Below are 19,434 nucleotides of genomic sequence, written 5' to 3' on the forward strand. Positions count from 1 at the left end.
AACGCCTGTTAGTTCCGCCCTCTGAATTGAGTAAGTGCCATTCCGAAAGGGTGGTGTTGGTCTAGCAGCAGCAGCAGCAGCAGCAGCAGCGGCGTGTGTGTGTGTGTGTTCCGAGGTGCCGTCAAAATGTGTTCGGAATCGCTGGAACAGAAGCTGCAGCTGGTATACAGCAGCATCAAATCTTACCCCGACTTCCCCAACCAAGGCATCATTTTTCGGTGAGTTTTTCCTTCTCTCTCCAGGTCCCTTTCTAACGCAAAGTACTGTACTGCAAAAGAAGTGCTCTTCTTCTTGGTCTTTGGACCTTTCGGCATTGGTACCATGATCACATAGTTAAGCAGCAGTGGGAAGAGTTGTCGGCTTCATGTCAGTGAAGTCCCAGGACTGTGAAAATAGAATGATATTTAATGTACGTTTATTTTCAACAAGTTATTGCTTATTGCATCTATTGCCCAACCTTAAATCTTATCCCTCAAGTACTTGTCAGTCCTTATAAAGGAGGCATTGCATTTAAAGAGTGCGTTTTATGCTGTGGGCGATTTGTTAGGCAAAACTTAGAGTGGATGTAGAATTTCCTAACCCTGTCTTTGTGAAATTATAGGATGGAGTGATCAGAATAAAATGATAGATTTCATTCCATTCTCTCTGAAAAATGCAAGTTGGCATAAGCTAAATATGCTGCAGGTCTAGTGAAGGTTTGCCTTAGTGTAAAGTAAGGAAGTTCAAATAAGAGTTACAATTATGAGAGTCTCTAATTAATCTCAGTTCAATACCATGGTGTGGAGATAATTCCTTAGTGACCAAACCAAAATAAGGGTATAAAGTAAGTTCCTAATTAATTCAAGAGTGCCTTATTTGTCCAATGATAAATAGAATGTAATGGAAATACATAGTGAGTGTGGTGGTATGGAGAGAAACCAGAGTTCATGTTTCAAGTTGATTACACATTGTCAAACTTGAATGCAGTGGTCAAATTCTTCACTAATGAAACACAGAAGGAGACCTTTTTGCTTGTTATTTCTCTGCCAGCTTGTTTGAGGAGCAATCCAGTCAGTACCATTCCTCAATTCAAGTGCACTTTTTGAGGAAAATTACTGTATTGAATGTGTAGCTATTGTCCTAGCAATGCTGTCCATGTACTAACCAGTCAATAATTAAAAAAAACACTTTTACTGCTCGATTTGCTTTTCTTGCAGTTGCAGGGGAAGTGCCAGGAATGGAGGTTGGGTTGGTGGGGGGTGTGGATCTGACGAGGGAGTCTCGGAGGGTGTGGTCTTTCCGGAACGCTGATAGGGGTGGGGAGGGAAATATATCCTTGGTGATGGGGTCCGTTTGGAGGTGGTGGAAATGACGAAGGATGATACGATGTATCTGGGGTGTTAGGTGAGGACCAGTGGGGTTCTGTCCTGGTGGCAATTGGAGGGGTGGGTTCAAGGGCGGAGGAGCGGGAAGTGGAGGAGATGCGATGGAGAGCATCGTCAACCACATCTGAGGGGAAATTGTGGTCTCAGACGTGGTTGACGATGCTCTCCCTTGAAACCCGCCCCTCCCTCCGCGACTCCCTTGTCAGATCCACACCACCCACCAACCCAACCTCCACTCCCAGCACCTTCCCCGCAACTGCAAGAAATGCAAAACTTGTGCGCACACCTCCCCCCTCACTTCCCTCCAAGGCCCCAAGGAATCCTTCTATATCCATCAGAAATTCACCTGCACCTCCACACACATCATTTACTGCATCCGTTGCACCCGATGTGGCTTCCTGTACGTTGGGGAGACAGGCTGCCTACTTGCGGAACGTTTCAGAGAACATCTCTTGGACACCTGGACCAACCAACCCAACCACCCCGTGGCTCAACACTTCAACTCCCCCTCCCACTCTGCCAAGGACATGCAGGTCCTTGGCCGCCTCCATCGCCAGACCATGGCAACACGCCACCTGGAGGAAGAGCGCGTCATCTTCCGCCTAGAAACCGTCTAATCACAAGGGATGAATGCAGATTTCTTCAGCTTCCTCATTTCCCCCCCCCCCCCCCCCCCCAGTCCCAACCCTCAGACTTAGCACCGTCTTCTTGACTTGCAATCTTCTTCCCGACCTCTCCGCCCCCACCCCCTCTCCGGCCTATCACCCTCACCTTAACTTCCTTCCACCTATTGCATTCCCAACGCCCCCGCCCAAGTCCGTCCTCCCTACCTTTTTATCTTAGCCTGCTTGGCACACCCACCCCCTTCCTGAAGAAGGGCTTATGCCCGAAACGTTGATTCTCCTGCTGCTTTGATGCTGCACTTTTCCAGCAACACCATTTTTAAGCTTTGATCTCCAGCATCTGCAGTCCTCACTTTCTCCTGCCTACAGTTATTGACAGTTCTGCTATAAACAGTTTGGTCATTTGCTGTATCACAAACCTGTGATTTTTAAACACTGCTGTCAAATCTCCACTTGTTCTTTGTCATAGCAGAACAGACCAATTTCAGCTTCTCCAATCTAGTAACATGGGTTTTTATTTCAATATCTTTTTATAATCTGTGTATGCAACATGGACTGCACTGTCCACGCTTGTCCTCTGTTAGTTTATCAAAAGTAAACTCAATCAAAGTTAGAAATCACGCAACACCAGCTTATAGAACAACAAACAGGTTTATTTGGAAGCACTAGTTTTCGGAGCACTGCTCCTTAATCAGGTGATTGAACACTTTCCAGGTGCGCTTTAAAATAGAGTTTCATCCCATGAGAGGATTCTCTCTTGGAACAGAGATTCTCACCTTCACAATCACCTGATGGAGTAGCACTCTGAAAGCTAGTGCTTCCAAATAAACCTGTTGGACTATAATCTGGCGTTGTGATTTCTAACTTTGTACACCCCAGTCAAACACTGGCGTCTCCAAATCAAAACTCAATCAAGTTAGTTAATTTGTATCAATTACTAGCTGATTTTCCTTTTTTTTTAGTTTTAAGAATTCTGCAACCAATTGCATTTACTGACCTGCATTTTGCAATCAGCAGCAAACTGACAGTGGCAGCAACACTGACTGTAGATTAATCTTTGAGTTTATCTATTGCAAAGTTAAGGTGAGAATCTCTCCTCCAAGAAGAGAGAATTCTTTCAGGGCATGAAACTCTATTTTAAAGTGCATCTGGAAAGCATTCAAACAAAAATAGAAATTGCTGGAAAAACTGGCAGCATCTGTGGAAAGAAAGCGGAGTCAAAATGTTGGGTCTAGGACTCAGTTCTGAAAATGTAGATCTGCTGAGTTTCTCCAGCAACTTCTGTTTGTCTTTTTTAAAATTTCAAGCATCTGTAGTTCTTGGTTTTTTTTGGAAAGTGTTGAAAATGTTTTGCAAAATTATAATGGGGTAGATGTAATACAACACTCTATCAACTGTGTCATGTGATTTACAGCACCTTCTTGATGACTGCTTCCTGCTATGTGCTCAGGAAACAACATCACTGTTGGAAGAATTGTAAAATGTAAATAAAATTTATTTCTCTGGACATGTGAACACACAAATAATTGACTGACCAGTCTTTGAATCCTGCTTCACACAGTGATGTGGCAAGTTGAGAACATTGGCAATGACGTAACCAACCAGGAAATGCTGCCAACTTCAGAAAATTTTTCTGTTTTGGAGCTTGAGCAGCTGCTGGGATGACTTTGGAGCTTACCCTCCAAGCTGAGAGTTACATGCTTGGCTTGCACAGAGAAGTGGTCCACTACAAGCTAGATGGAAGGGGACTGAGCGATGCCAGGCAGCTCAAGGGAGCTAGGTAGCAAGTGTAGGAGTCCTAGGGGATCCTAGTTGCAATTGGTTTTGAATACTGTTGAGGTTGTTAGTTCCTCAGGCCTACAGTCAGAGTCCAGTCCAAGGAGGGATGTTGAGCCTGGTTCACTAAATATATTCCAGGCTGAGTTTTTTTTTTAATCAATAAGGAATCAAGGGTTGTGAGGAAAAGTCAGGAAAGATGCATTGATTATCAGATCAGTCATCTTATTGATTGGCAGAGCAGATTTGATGGGCTAAATGACCTACTTCTGCTCTGTCTTAAAGTTTTATTGCACCACAAACAGCTCAACTAAAGAGGAGGAAAGGAAGAACAATAGTGATAGGGATTCATTAGTTAAACAGACTTAAGTATTTCTGCAGCTGAAAATGTGACTCCAGGAGGGAGTGTTGCCAGGATCAAGGATGTGACCAGACAGCTGCAGGATATTCTTCAGAGAAAAGGTGAACAACTGGTGATTGTAGTCTTTGTTGGTAGCAACGGTTGAAAGAGGGAATATGGTCCTGCAATCAGAATTTAGGGAGTTACCTCAAAATTAACTAGTAAGCGAGCCACAAATGTTTGGATTATACTCGGTGCCGTGTGCAAGTGAGTGCAGAAATATGAGGATAAAACAAATGGAAAGACGATGCAGGAGGGAGGTCTTTAGATTCCTCCGACACTGGGAATGTTGTACCTGTACAATCCAGGTAGGTGGAGAGAGCTGCGACGATGAGTTCCCTGTGGTGTTTTGCTTTGGGAGGGCTTCAAACTAACCTGGCAAGAGGTATGGAAACCAGGAGAGAATGTCGAAGAATATTCAGATGCACAAAATGCTGGGAAAAATAGAACACTAGAGTAGAAAATAGTAAGGTAATGCATGAAGTCAGAGTATATTGTATGTGTGTGAATGCATGGAGTAAGTAAGTTTCCTGAGTTGCAGGTACAGACTGTCTCTCAGAATTCTAATGCAATGCATTAAAAGAATGGGCACAAGGATTTTGTGTTAAATATTTCTAGGTAAAAGGTATTCAGAAAAGGAAAAAATAAGTGGTAGTACTGGTTAAGGAGTAAATTGTAGCTGGAGTAAGGTTGCCTTAAGAGGGGTCAAAGACAGAATCAATTTTACTAGAACTGAGAAACAAAAAAAGGTGCAATTGTTGCTCAGTGTAGATTATAGACCACCAACCAATGGGAAGGATACAGAGGAAAGACATTGCAAGGAGATTTGAGCGACAAGTATAGCATAAAGAAAGACTTCAATTATCATAGTGTTGGATTGTTGCATAATGGGCAGAGATGGACAAGTGTTCCTGGATTGTGTTCAGGAGAATCCTTTTGCAGTCCAGTCCAATACAGGGACTGCTCTGAGAATTTTGGAAGAGATGGGCCAAATAAATAGCATTGTGGGGGAACACTTGGGAGACAGTAATCATGAGGTTTATGGTCTTGATAGAAAAGAACAGTGGATGTTCCAGAGTAATAGTAATCAACTGGAGGTTGGCCAACTTAAATGGGCAAGGTCAGAGCTGGGCCAGAGAGACTGGAGCCAAAGGCTAATGGAAAATCTGTAGCTGAGAAATGGGCTCCCTTCAAACGAAAAATGGTCAGACACTGTCGGGGTATATTCTCTCAAAAGGCAAAGGTTGAGCAAATAAATCCAGAGCTCCCTGGATGGAAAGATAAATAGAAATTAAGAGGAAGAAGAAAAGTTCTGCTGATTATTTGTCCTTCTTAGAACCAAAAGCTTCAGAGGAGTTGAAAAATACATAAGAAAAGCAAAGAAGGAATATGAAAAAATACTGGCAACTAACATAATGAGGAATCCTGAAGTCTTCGGCAGGTTTAAACAAAGTGTAAAGGAAAGGTAGAGCTGAATATGGATCAACATAAGTCATTAAGACTGACCGGACACGTGGAGAGAGCAATTAATAGATGTTACAACACCGGGTAAACTCTCCTGCTTAATTTAAAACCAGCAACACAGGGAAGGTTTATCCCATGCAGTAATCTGTAAAGATTCGAGTGGCCAAGAAAATTTTAAACTTTTTTTTATTTCTTAAAGTATAACAGAGAATAATTAACTCACCACCATTTACAATTTCTTTCTTTAACCTATCTCTGACCTGCCATTCTATAATGCTAGTCCAATAAAACATCCAATTAAGATTTACAAAATAACACTTGTCTCAAGACCAGGCGCTGTAGGTTCTTGTCTTTTGATCTTCCTATGTCATCTTTTCTCCTTATTAGGAATTTCTGCATTACAGGTTACTGATCGAAAAGGGACTTTTAAGAGATTTTTTCAAGCAGTCTGTTACGTGCTAGGACTTGGCAGTTCTCCTCTCAACCGTTCAAATTACACCACCCCCACCCAACCCCAGCCTTGTACCCCAGAGGATTGGATTGTGTATTGGCTTTTAATATTGTCAATATACTCAATTCAAACTTGATTGGAAATTGTTTTTCTTTTTCGGGGTATAATTTAAACTGGCTCAATTCTAATTTGTTTTTATATCCAGGCAACCTGCCAATCAAGTTGTTCGATTGAAGTGTTACATACATTGTTGCCTTATTGAGAACACTTGGTGCTGCGCCTGGTAGTTCTGCTGCTTTTAACTCTTAAGTACACCCACATCTTCATAACACAGCACATGGTATCCAAGGCTTTATCAATGGGTGCATAGTGACAAGAGCAAGGAGGTTAAGCTGAACTTGAATGATGTCATTAATTAGGTCTCAACTAGAGAATTATGTACAGTTCTGGACACCACATGTTTTAGGAAGGATGTGAAAGCATTGGAGAGTTTAGAAGATGTTTACAAGAGTGTTTCCAGGAATGTGAAACTTAAGTTATTTGGAAAGATTGAGGCTGGAATTGGACAGGGAGAAATTGTTTCTGCTTGAGAGGTCATAGACTTTGAGTGATTTGCAAACAAAGCAAAAATTATATAAGAATAATATTTTTCATCTGAGTGGCTTGAGTTTGGAATGCACTGCCTGAAGGTACATAGATCATAGAACGTTACAGTGCAGTACAAGCCCTTTGGCCCTCGATGTTGCGCCTACCTTTGAAATTAATCTAATGCCCATCTAACCTGTACCATTCCATTATTATCCATATGTATGTCCAATGCCCATTTAAATGCCCTTAACATCAGCAAGTCCAATACTGTTGCAGGCAGGCTGTTCCATGCCCCTGCTACTCTGAGTAAAGAAACTACCCCTGATATCTGTCCTAAATCCATCACTCCTCCATTTTAAATCCATGTCCCCTCGTGTTAGCCTTCACCATGTGAGGAAAAAGGTTCTCTCTGACCACCCTATCTAACCCTCTGATTATCTTTTACGTCTCAATTAAGTCATCTCTCAACCTTCTTCTCTCCAACAAAAACCGCCTCAATTCCCTCAGACTTTCCTCTTAAGACCTTCCGTCCATACCAGGCAACATCCTAGTAAATCTCCTTTCAATTCTTTCCAAAGCTTCCACTTCCTTCCTATTAATGCCATGACCAGAACTGTATGCAATACACCAAGTGTGGCCTTACCAGTTTCTTGTACAACTGAAGCATGACCTTGTGGCTCCAAAACTCAATCCCCCTACCAATTAAACGGCAACACACTATATGCCGCCTTAAGTTTAGCAATGTGTTTAGAGGTATGTTCACTTGAGGCATTCAAGAGGAAATTAGATTATTATCTGAATACAATTAATATGCAGGGTTGCAGTAAAAAGGCATGTGATTTATATTAAGGTAATATACTCGGAGAGTGACTATTTGCCACCACTCAGTGGGAATCCCCAGTGGACAGCTATTTATGCAGGATTCCTTCCACTTTCCACTGGGGACCTGGGATGGGTTGTACATAGCAGTCCCTTGATAACTATAGATGTGGTGGCTCTCGGACACTCAGCTCATTTGTTTATTTTGCAGTGCTGTGGCGTCCATGGACCTTGAATATTTTGGTTGTGAATGATTGCAACTCTATTTTAGTTACTTGAAGAATCTTTTTGTTTTTGGTTATAGTTCAGCCCCATGCTCCTGATCTTTGAGCACCTAGTGAGAAGGGCAGTTTGGGAGATCTCCTCATGGGTCTGGCAAGGCTGGCTATAAAGAGGTCTGGGCAGAAGGCTGTGCAGGAGATCATCGTTCTTCCGCAGCTATATTTGTGCCTGGGTGACCTTGGGGAAGGAGCACACCTTGCCCATCAATACTGTTGATGCCTTTAGAGTGAGGTGGGCACTCTGCAGGGGATATATTGCTTTATTATCCCCTCTAACTCCATTTAATTTAGTCCCTTCCCTTTCTCTCCCTCCCCTTACTTTTGTTGGTTGCATTGCCCTTAACAGGTTTTGCTTGTAAATATTTAATTAGCTACATGGTTGATTACTGGTTGTAATTAACATTTTTTTTTTAGAAAAAGCAGAGTCCCAGCAGACACAATTGACCAAATCGCCTCCTTATGCACTACAATAAGTAGGCTATTTGGTCAATAAGTACAGTCAATAATCACAATAAGTACAGTATTCGACACAATAAGCCCAATCTGTTAATAGTTTGTGTGTGTGTGTGTATAACCATGATAATTTGATTTTCCTAACTTATCTGGTTGAAGTAATCTGTCAATAAAAATACAGTCTAACACCTTCATTATTTTAAGCATTGCAGTGATTGTCCCAGAATTTAAATACAAATGAATTCAGTTTTTCATGTCTATCTGAATAATTAATCACATTTTTAGACTAGATATCAGTCTTGCATCTCTGAACCTCTTCCAAAGTTTGTCACTTGTCAGGCAAGGAATTATTTCTATGTACTAAAACCAGGGCATAGTTAATCTAGTTAATTACAGCTACAAACACTGAGAAAGGCTTGTTTGGATTTAGAGAATAAGTAGTAGGCATTGAGTATAGCATATAGAACACTTTTCACTGTATCTTGGCACATGTGACAAGAGTAAATTAAAGTCATAGCATGCAATTAAAGGATATCCCATTTGCTCTAATTAATTACTTCAGATAAAATGGTTAAATGTAAGAGAATCTGTACTTGTAATGCCATTGTCACAACTATAATTACATGATATATAATTTGCTGATCTTTTTAAAAGCATCGAAAGAAATGGCTGCAGGGTGTCACATCACTGTCCGTTGTTGATTCACTTCAGCTGATGTGCTGTCTCAGCATCCTCCACAAAGGGAGCTGTTTAGAATTTTTGATTAACCCTTGGACAACACAATGGGTCTTTCTAAAACTAAATAGGAGACTGGAAGGACCCCACAGATAATTTCAGCCAAACTAACTTCCCATGAAAGGGCTCTAAGACTTGAGTGCTCTCAACCAAAAAGCTTGAGGAAAGTGGCTTTCAGGAATTTGAAAGAGTTCAGGCTCTCTCTCTCTCTCTCTCTCTCTCTCTCTCGCACTCTCTCTCTCTCTCTCTCTCTCTCTCGCACTCTCTCTCTCTCTCTCTCTCTCTCTCGCACTCTCTCTCTCGCACTCTCTCTCCTATTTTAGTTACTAAGTAACTTCCAGCAATGTAATTTTTGATCTTTATTTAAAACAATAATTTTTCTCATTTGTAAAATCAGAACACTTTTTTTTTAAAAAACCTAACAATGGTGCTGAATGAGCTATATAAATTTGCAGTTCATAGACCACTCTGCTGACATGTACTGTGTGGTTGTAACACCATTTAATTTATTAGAACGTGGGCAGTGAAGGACAGAATCTAAATCCTAGTCTTTATGTACTAAAGTCTTTATATACAGAAACATACAATGCATCTATACCAACAATTCCTCTTTCTGTTAGCTTCTATCTATGCACAGGTGAATCCACAATTAATGCCTACTGCCTCAATGAACATTTCTATGATGTAGAATTTACACTCCTGACGCTTCACAGCTGGTGAATACTTTATGAATTAGACTTGTGTTTTAAATAAACCTCCCTATCATTGGGCACATTAGAAACCCACTCAATGTTGTAAATGCAAAGCTTTAAGCATTTGATTAGATTAGATTACTTACAGTGTGGAAACAGGCCCTTCGGCCCAACAAGTCCACACCGCCCCGCCGAAGCGTAACCCACCCATACCCCTACATCTACATCTACATCTACATCTACCCCTTACCTAACACTACAGGCAATTTAGCATGGCCAATTCACCTGACCTGCACATCTTTTGGATTGTGGGAGGAAACCGGAGCACCCGGAGGAAACCCACGCAGACACGGGGAGAACGTGCAAACTCCACACAGTCAGTCGCCTGAGGCGGGAATTGAACCCGGGTCTCTGGCGCTGTGAGGCAGCAGTGCTAACCACTGTGCCACCGTGCACAGTTTTGGAATTTGTAGTCTAAAGTTGACAGGTGTTTTGTTCAGAAAAGAATGCAGCAATAAATTTAGCTCATTGCTGTAAATCCAGTGACAATTCAACAAAAATGAAATAATGCAGTCATAAATATGCTGAAATGTATGTTGTGCTTCTGCCTTCCATTTTCTTCACTCTGTGTCTCTTACTTTTAATAGATTGAGTTTGTTATAATGCACCTTTATCCGTACAAATGAGCTGCACCATTTCTTTTTTTTCTGATTTTGTTTCTCTACCACCTGGAGAAGCAAGCGATTGACCTTCCTCAAAATCCAAACAGCACAACTATGCAGGGGTCCCTATGATCCAAGTACAGTATCTGAATCAAATAGTATTTCCAATGACAATCCTGTTAGGTTTAATGACCGGTTGAAGACCACCAGCATTTACAGGTGTTGTTAAAATTGTCAGATACTAAGAATAGAGCCTGTCTGTCTCTACCTCACCCATCTTTTTATTAAAAACGTGATCAGTTAATGGCAGAACTGACTCGAGTCTAAATCGTTGTTTAAAAAGCTAAGCAGGAATATCAATGATAATATTCTGAAGCAATTTAAACAGCACTATCTGGACCAGCTGACAGTTTGAAGTTATTGCTCTCCGTTTCTGTCAAGTTATAGATTTATTAAATACTCTGGTGCCTTCAACATCACGTGAATGGTCTGCCACCACAGGAACTATTAATCCATTTGGCTCAATGCACCAAAACAGAACAGAAAATTGAAACAGTGTAAATGAAATCATTGAAAATACTTAACGTTTAAATAGCAATTATCTGCATACTGTTCTTTCTCGAACAAAGTAACATGATGGACTTGATCTACAGTTTTTTTGCCAATAAATGTTGATCTCACTTGAACTGGTGGAAAAGGAGCATCAAGATTTCTATTGCATCAATCCTACTAACTCTTTCAGAGTGGCACTGATAGATTGAAAGACAAGTTACTCAAAGAGGAAATAGGTGAAGTGGGATGAAGTGAAGGGGAAGTTGGAGTTGAAGAGGAAATGTCAGATTGCCTGAAATAAAATCATTTTGGGTTCAACCGAGCAGTTACCACGTGAGAAGGGTAGATAAAATTGCTTTATCATTGAACCACGAGATAGTTACACAGCATGGAAACTCGTCCACGCCAACCAGATTTCCCAAACCAAACTAACTCCATTTGGCCATGTCCCTCTAAACCTTTCCTGTTAATGTACCTGTTCAAAATTCTTTTAAATATTGTAACTGTACCCACTACTACAGCCTCTGGTAGTTCATTCCATATACAAACCACCTTCTGTGTGGAAAAAATTGACCCGAGGTCACTTTTGAATCTTTCCCCTCTCTCTCCTTAAACCTATGCCCTCTAGTTTTGAACTCCCCTGCCCTGGGGAAAAGACCTTGACTATTCACCTTATCTATGCCCCTCGTGATTTTGTAAACCTCTATAAGGTCACCCCATCCCCACAACCTCCTATGCTCCAGGGGAAAAATGTCCTAGCCTATCCAGCCTCTCCACATAACTCAAACTCACCAGTCCCAATAACATCCTTGTGAATCTTTTCTACACCCTTTCCAATTTAATAACATCTTTCCTGTGGCAGGGCGGTGAGAACTGTATGAAATGTTTAGGCTTAGATTGAGGTTTTATTGTCTTGGGTCCTCATACAGAAGTATGGTGAAAAGTGTATAATGTCGCCACACATGGTGCCATCTTAGTACAAAGCAACCTAGGCTCAAAGTTTATAAAAATGAAGCATTACCTTCATAGAATTTGTAGAAAAATAAGGTAATAGTTAACATTTAAGTCCTTAATATAAACTAGAAAAATAAAAAGGAATAAAGTTAAAAGTTCAACAGTCTTTGACTCCTCTACATAACTCGCTTTCCAGGAGACCTCAGCAGCTTATTCTCTCTGCTGCAGCTACAGATAAGTTACAGCATGGTAAAAGGCCTTTTGGTCAATCATAGCTATTTGGGCTGTTTGACACTTTTAAATCCATCCTACATCCTTTTTTATATACTTCATTTTCAAATATTTACCCATTTACTCTTTTACTACCATTAATCTTACATTTATCAGTAAGCCTCCTATGCAGTGTTGATCAGAACATTTTAGAGGGAATTTTTTATTTCTATTTATTCAATCATGGGATGAGGGTGTTGCTGGCTGGGCTAGTATTTATTGCCCATCCCTAATTGCACAGAGGGCAGTCAAGAGTCAACCACATGGAGTCACATGTAGGCAGACCAGGTAAGGACGGCAGTTTCCTTCCCTAAAGGACATTAGTGAATCAGATGAGATTTTCCAACAATCAACAGTGGACTCGTGGTCATTAGTCTCTTGCAGAGAGATTTTTGTTGAATTCAAATTTTACCATCTGCAGTAATGGGATTCAAACCTGGGTCCCCAGAACATGACCTGGGTCTCTGGATTAACAGTCCAACGATTAATGCCACTAGATCATCACCACCTCAATAATTATAGAAGTGTATTCAGGTGCACAGAGTCTGTGGAAAGAACAAGATGGTTAGGATTACTAGTCTTTCCTCCGAGACAGACATTCACCTTGTCTGAAAAAGGATCCACATCTGGAATGTTAACTCACCTGCTCTCTCCACTAGGAAATAAATATTGTTTTTAAAAGTACCCATTTAATCCCTTAGAATTCTATCAGTTAGCTGTTTAAACATTAACAAATGTTTACTAAAATTAAAATATTGATACCTCTCTTTCAACTCTGTATTTTCAAATATACTTACTAAAGATGAAGAAAAACAATGGGTGAATCTACAGGAACAATTGTAGTAATGCCTTGCATAAGATACTCAAGCATTTCTGGTAACTTTCTGAAAAAGGTCACTTTTTTTTCTGAAGCAATTTTTCTAATCTGATTTAAATGTAAACAGCAGTATGTCAATGGTAAGACCAACACATCATTTAACCATTCTGCTATTTTATATTCCTACTCTCCACAGATGTAGCATTTGCTGTATTGCTCTTTACTTAGAATATCTGTATTTTTCAGAGACATCTTTCCTCTTTTTCAAGACCCCAAAGCCTTCAGTGCAGTTATTGACCTATTTGAAGATCATTTAAGAAAGAAGTTTCCTAAGATTGATTTATTTGTTGGTAAGTTCCTTCAATTAAAAGGAATCTTAATCATTAATTTAGAACTATTACACGACTATGGCTTGGGAAGAGCATTCAACACAAATGGTTGTCTTGTCACAATGGTTTCATGTCAGAGTCCAAGAGATGTACAGCATGGAAACAGACCCTTTGGTCCAACTCATCCATGCCAACCAGATACCCTAACCTAGTCTAGTCTTATTTGCCAGTACTTGGCCCATATCCCTTTAAACCCTTCCTATTCATACACCCATCCAGATGCCTTTTAAATGTTGTAATTGTACTAGTCTCCACCATTTCCTTGTTCCATGCACGCATCTCCCTCTGAAAAAATTGCCCCTTAGGTACCTTTTAAATTTTTTCTCTCTCATCCTAAACCTATGCCCTCTCTAATTCTGGACTCCCCTACCCCAAAGAAAAGACCTTGTCTACTTATCCAATCTATGCCCCTTGTGATTTTATAAACCTTTACAAGGCCACCCCTCAGCCTCCAACACTCCAGGGAAAACAGCCCCAGCCTATTCGGCCTCTTCCTATAGCTCAAATCCTTCAACCCTGGCAACATCCTTGTTAATCTTTTCTGAACCCTTTCAAGTTTCACAACATCTTTTCGATAGGAAGGAGATCAGAACTGCACACAATATTCCAAAAACGGCCTAACCAATGTCCTGTACAGCAGCAACATGATCTCCCAATGCTTATAATCCATTCTCTGACCAATAAAGGAAAGCACACCAAATGCAGTCTTCACTATCCTGTCGACCTGTGACTCCACTTTCAAGGAACTATGAACCTGCACTCCAAGGTCTTTGTTCAGTAACACACCAGAGTACCTTAAGTGTAGAAGTCCTGCCCTGATTTGCCTTTCCAAAATCAACACCTCAAGTTTATCTAAATTAAATTCCATTGGCCCGTCTGACCAAGATCCTGTTGTACTCTGAGGTAATCTTCGCTGTCCACTACACCTCCAATTTTGGTGTAATCGGCAAACTTTCTACTTATATTTCCTATGTTCACATCCAAATCATTTGTACAAATGTCAAAAACCAGTGGACCCAGCACTGATCCTTGTGGCACACAACTGGTCACAAGCCTCCAGTTTGAAAGGCAACCCTTCACCATCACCCTGTCTTCTGCCTTCAAGCCAGGGCTGCATCCAAATGGCTAGCTCTCCCTCTATTCCATGAGATCTAACCTTGCTAACCAGTCTACCATGAGGAACATTTTCGAATGCTTTATTGAGGTCCATACAGATCACATTAAGTGCTCTGCCCTCCCCAATCCTCTTTGTTACTTCTTCAAAAAATGTCTTCAAAAAGACACGAGTTCCCCAGGCACAAAACCATGTTGACTATCCCTAATCAGTCCTTGCCTTTCCAAATACATGTAAATTCTGTCCCTCAGGATTCCCTCCAACAACTTGCCCAACACCGACGTCAGGCTCACTGGTCTATAGTTCCCTGGCTTTTTCTTACCACCTTTCTTAAATAGTGGCACGATGTTAGCCAACCTCCAGTCTTGCAGCACCTCACCTGTGACTATCACTGATACAAATATCTCAGCAAGGGGCCCAGCAATCACTTTCCTAGCTTCCCACAGAGTTCTCTGGTACACCTGATCAGGTTCAAGGGATTTATCCACCTTTCATGCATTTTAAGACATCCAGCACCACTTCCACTGTAAGAAGGACATTTTTCAAGATATCACCATCTATTTCCCCACATTCTATATCTTCCATGTCCTTCTCCACATTAAACACTGATGCAAAATACTCGTTTAGTGACTCCCCAATCTCCTGCGGTTCCATACAAAGGCTGTCTTGCTGAGGAGCCCAATTCTCTCCCTAGTTACCCTTTTGTCCTCAGTGTGTTTATAGAATCCCTTTGGATTCTCCGTCACTCTATTTGCCAAATCTATTTTGTGTCCCCTTTTTGCCCTCCTGATGTTCCTTAAAGTATACTCCTCCTGCCTTTATACTCTTGTAAGAAGTCACTCAATCTCTACTGTCTAAACCTGACATATTCTTCCTCCTTTATCTTAACCAAAACCTCAATTTCTCTAAAAATCCAGCATTCCCAAAACCTGCCAGCCTTGCCTTTTTCAGCCTAACAAGAGTCCAGAGACAACATTCCTGTTATCTCACTTTTGAAGGCTTCCCATTTTCTAGCTGTCCCTTTACCTGCAAACATCCCCCCCACCACCCTGCTTCCCCCCCCCCCCCCCCCCCCCCCTCCCCCCAGTCAGCTCTTGCCTAACACTGTCAAAATTGGCCTTCCTCCAATTTAGAACTTCAACCTTAGGTTTTGGTCTATCTATTTCCATCACTAGTTAAAAACTTATAGAATTATGGTTGCTGGCCCCAAAGTGCTCCCCCACTGACATCTCCGTCACCTGTCCTGCCTTTATTTCCTAAGAGCAGGCGAAGCTTTGCACCTTCTCTAGTAAATACATCCACAAACTGAATCAAAAAGTTTTCGTGTAGACACTTAACTTCCTCTCCATCTAAACTATAGCAGTGTTTACCTTACTGTATCCAGAGCTTTTCTCCCTTTCTATACCTGCCATCCAATATATCCCCTAGCTCCTGTAAATTCCTTATTGCCTTTAACTGATGCTCCAACCAATCCATGCAATCCAATAGGATTCGCAATCAAAGACATTTCTGGCAGACATAATCATCAGTGACATAGAAACTTTCCCTAAACTCTTATCTGACAGGAAGAGCGCACCACCCTACTAAAGGCCATCTTTGCTCCTCCACAATCTACACACCCAGAAAATAGCACTGTTTTATTGCTCTTTAAAAAAACACACTGCTTCAGGGTAACTTAATACCTATGACTTATATTTTTAAAATTTAATCAAGAAACAGACCTCCATAAAACGTAATCAATAAAGAATCCAATGTACTCACTATTGTAAATTTACACCAAGGTTACACTTAAAAACCATGCACTTATCTGTTCCTGTGCTGTGAGCCCTGTCAGTTTCCTCCAGGATCAGTTGTGAATTTTGCTGTTTGTTCATTTTTCCTAGATACACTCCTATGTCCAGAGATACTAGATTTCTTTCTCTGACCTTGTGGTCACAGCCTTTGTCTGTCTTCCTCCTTTTTAAAGTGTTATTGTTTTGATCTTTTTCTTCCCCCATAAATTCCATAAGAGTGCAGCAGCATATAAAGCAGCAATTGCTACTCCTGGAATTTAACCAAATCACCTCCCAACACTTAATACTTCAAAAAAAGGAGCAGCCCTTACAACCACTATTTTCTCATCCTCCATCTTGGATTACCGAGAATCACTAATTCAACTATTAGTAACTTTTTGGTAGGCAATGCTGAGGAAGGTTTTCCAATGGTCTTCCATCCCAAACTCTGATCTATTGAATTAAAATATTAACGTTGCTAGGTTTCAATTTCGGATTGCTAACAAGTGGTCTGTTAAGGAAGTTGAGGATAGCACAATCAAATAGCTTTTCAGTATTCATTTAGTTTGTAATGTCTTCAGAAAACCTTACTCCAGTGACATCCTTGAGCCTTGTTAACATCCATGCAATTACAGTCTAGCAAATTATTGCCTTCAGGAGATAGTTAAGGGATTTTTCTTTTCATGAAAGCAAAAAAAGTGAAAGGAAGTAGACAAGCTAAAGTTCTAATTTGATTAAACACGACGGTTCAAACTGGTATAAACCTGAAAAGGAAGAAATGCAATGCTTAGTATATGTAGTAAAAAATCTTCAGTACAGTCTCTTGAGAGAGGTGTAGAATATGCAATAGTTGAAACTAGTTCACTACTTTTGCAAATTGTTTCCCACTTTTTATGAATTAATGAAGAGTTGGTATTAGTAGTGTTTGTGTATGAAACATTAAATCTTGTCCTCTGTCTGAGATTGCAGGAAATATTTGTATGTTTGGTTTACAAGGAGGTAATATTACTATATTCAAATTGCTACATTCCTTGGTACAGTCATTCTTGTTTTTGTTTGCAGGGTTAGATGCCCGTGGATTCCTATTTGCCCCAATTCTGGCGCAGAGGTTTGGAATTGGTTTTGTGCCAGTTCGTAAGAAGGGAAAGCTGCCAGGGCCAACCTTGTCTGTGAGCTATACTCTGGAATATGGAAAGGTAATTCTTAGCTCATAATCCTGATTTTGTTTTTCTAAATTAACTACGGTAGTCTTAATTAGTGTTAGAATGTCACAATTCTTCTAAAAGATTTGCTTCTTCACTTGAAGGCTGAAGTTGAGATGCAATGTGATGCTGTTCAAGCAAACCAGAAAGTTGTTGTCATCGATGATTTAATTGCAACAGGAGGTATGCAATACATGACTAGCTTTGTACATTGTATTTACACAATGATATGGACAGGGGATTTGCTGGGAAGGGGCATCACAGCATTGTGTTGGATTGTTTTGCAAGGACAGTAGTGTGGTTAGAATTGTCCACCAATTTCTTTGCCACAATTTGTCAGATTATTTAAACTTCAATTGCGTTGAATGCTTTTAACTCGCTTATTTTGTTCGCACATTCTGGGCTATGATATTCTCAAAATAATATGGGAGGACTACAGTAATGTTAATAGAGCAACTGGGATTCTGCACTTTTTTCCCCAGTTAAAAACCATTTGAAAACCAAGGCATTAAAAACATTTTGGACTAAGTACAAAATTATAAATATTTATTTTTGAAAGAACAATTAAATTAATTCTATATTTTTATCTTTTGGTGCAGGTACACTGTCGGCTGCCTGTGAATTGTTGAACAAAATGGGAGCTAATATTCTTGAATGTTTGGTACTGATTGAACTTAAGGCACTGAATGGTGTAAAGAAACTGAACTGCGTGCCTTTCCACGCACTTGTGGAGTTCTAGGCTGTTGTTTCTTTTCTGGATCGGGATTACTCTGCAATATTTCATTCAGTAATGGCCAGACAGGTTTACAGTTTTAAGCGCTGACTCCATTAATTCCATTTTTAATATTTTGCCATTTTATCAGTTGAATATAACAAAGACTTTCCATTTTTTACTTCATTTTGATTTGTGTGGAATTATGCCTACTTGCCCAAATCCTTGTATTTCCATCTTCTACCTCAGTTAGCATTTGTTTTTAAAAGGAAATTAAGTTAGTGTTAAACTTTAAATTGCCTAGCTTTTTAATGTTTTTAATTTTATCCAGCTAAAAACCAGATTTTAAATGCACATGAACCATAAACACTGAACAATTGGACTCTAGAAAAGAGAAGCCACTTGTAATTTGCCACTTCTAAAAAGCCAACTTGTGTTTTTAAAGTTCACTTTTTCCATTCCACTGTCAAAAGTTCATTGGTGATGGTTGCCCTCAAGTACCAGACCTACTGACAATTCTGTGGCTCCTGTAGCACAGTGGTAGTGCCCCCACCTCTTGTCCAGAGGCTTGGGTTCAAGTCTCACCTGCACCAGAGGTATATAATAACATCTTTTGAACAGGTTGGCTAAAAATGCCTATGACTATGTAAGGACATTCAGAGCAAAGAAAACAAATGCCTAACTGACAATTAATTCACAAGCTACATCGTTACGTTGGAGATCCACGGGTAAGAGTAATTTTTGAATTCCCTCCTGAGGTGCAGTGGGCTTTTGTAGCCCCTCATATCTGTTTGATAGCTAAGAATTGTTTGAGATCAAAGATCTTCTTATTCAATAGGAGAACTACTCAACGAGGGGGTTGGTTAGCTGGATAGGTGATTTGCAGTGCAGTGATGCCAACAGCATGGGTTCAATTCTTACACTAGCTGAGGTTACCATGAAGGAATCTCCTTCTCTACTCCCCAGAGGTGTTACCCTCCAGTTAAATCGCCAGTAGTCATCTCGCTCTGAAAGTAGCCCTGTCATGGTGACTTTACTTTTTAAAAATTATTGAATCATTAGGCAAACCCCCCCCAAGGTGTTTAAATGGCCAGGGCACCACAATAGTAAGCACCAGGTTTCAGTAGCTTGATCAAGCTGTCTGTCCTGATCTGTCAGACACCAAACTGTCATGTGTGAGCTGATTCCAGTATTCCTGTTAGAGTGCACCTCTCCCATTGAATTTGAATTTGACTGCAAGTATCAACTGGAGAGTTTGTTACAATTGTCATAATTTGCATGACTTCAATTATGTTAATATCATTGAACAAATAACATTCCAAAATAAAGAACTTTTAAAAATCA

The 19,434-nt window shown here is 40.4% G+C and overlaps 1 protein-coding gene across 1 annotated transcript; it reads left to right on the top strand.

Moving 5' to 3' along the window:
- The first annotated feature begins 13 nt into the window (after positions 1-13).
- aprt (adenine phosphoribosyltransferase) lies at positions 14-19,434 on the top strand. Its single transcript, XM_072596038.1, has 5 exons — positions 14-218; positions 13,148-13,251; positions 17,239-17,372; positions 17,483-17,561; positions 17,978-19,434. The coding sequence occupies exons 1-5, from the start codon at positions 127-129 to the stop codon at positions 18,115-18,117; spliced, it is 549 nt and encodes a 182-aa protein (XP_072452139.1). The 5' UTR covers positions 14-126; the 3' UTR covers positions 18,118-19,434.

Source organism: Chiloscyllium punctatum, chromosome 26 (assembly GCF_047496795.1).
Source record: "Chiloscyllium punctatum isolate Juve2018m chromosome 26, sChiPun1.3, whole genome shotgun sequence".
Taxonomy (NCBI): domain Eukaryota; kingdom Metazoa; phylum Chordata; class Chondrichthyes; order Orectolobiformes; family Hemiscylliidae; genus Chiloscyllium; species Chiloscyllium punctatum.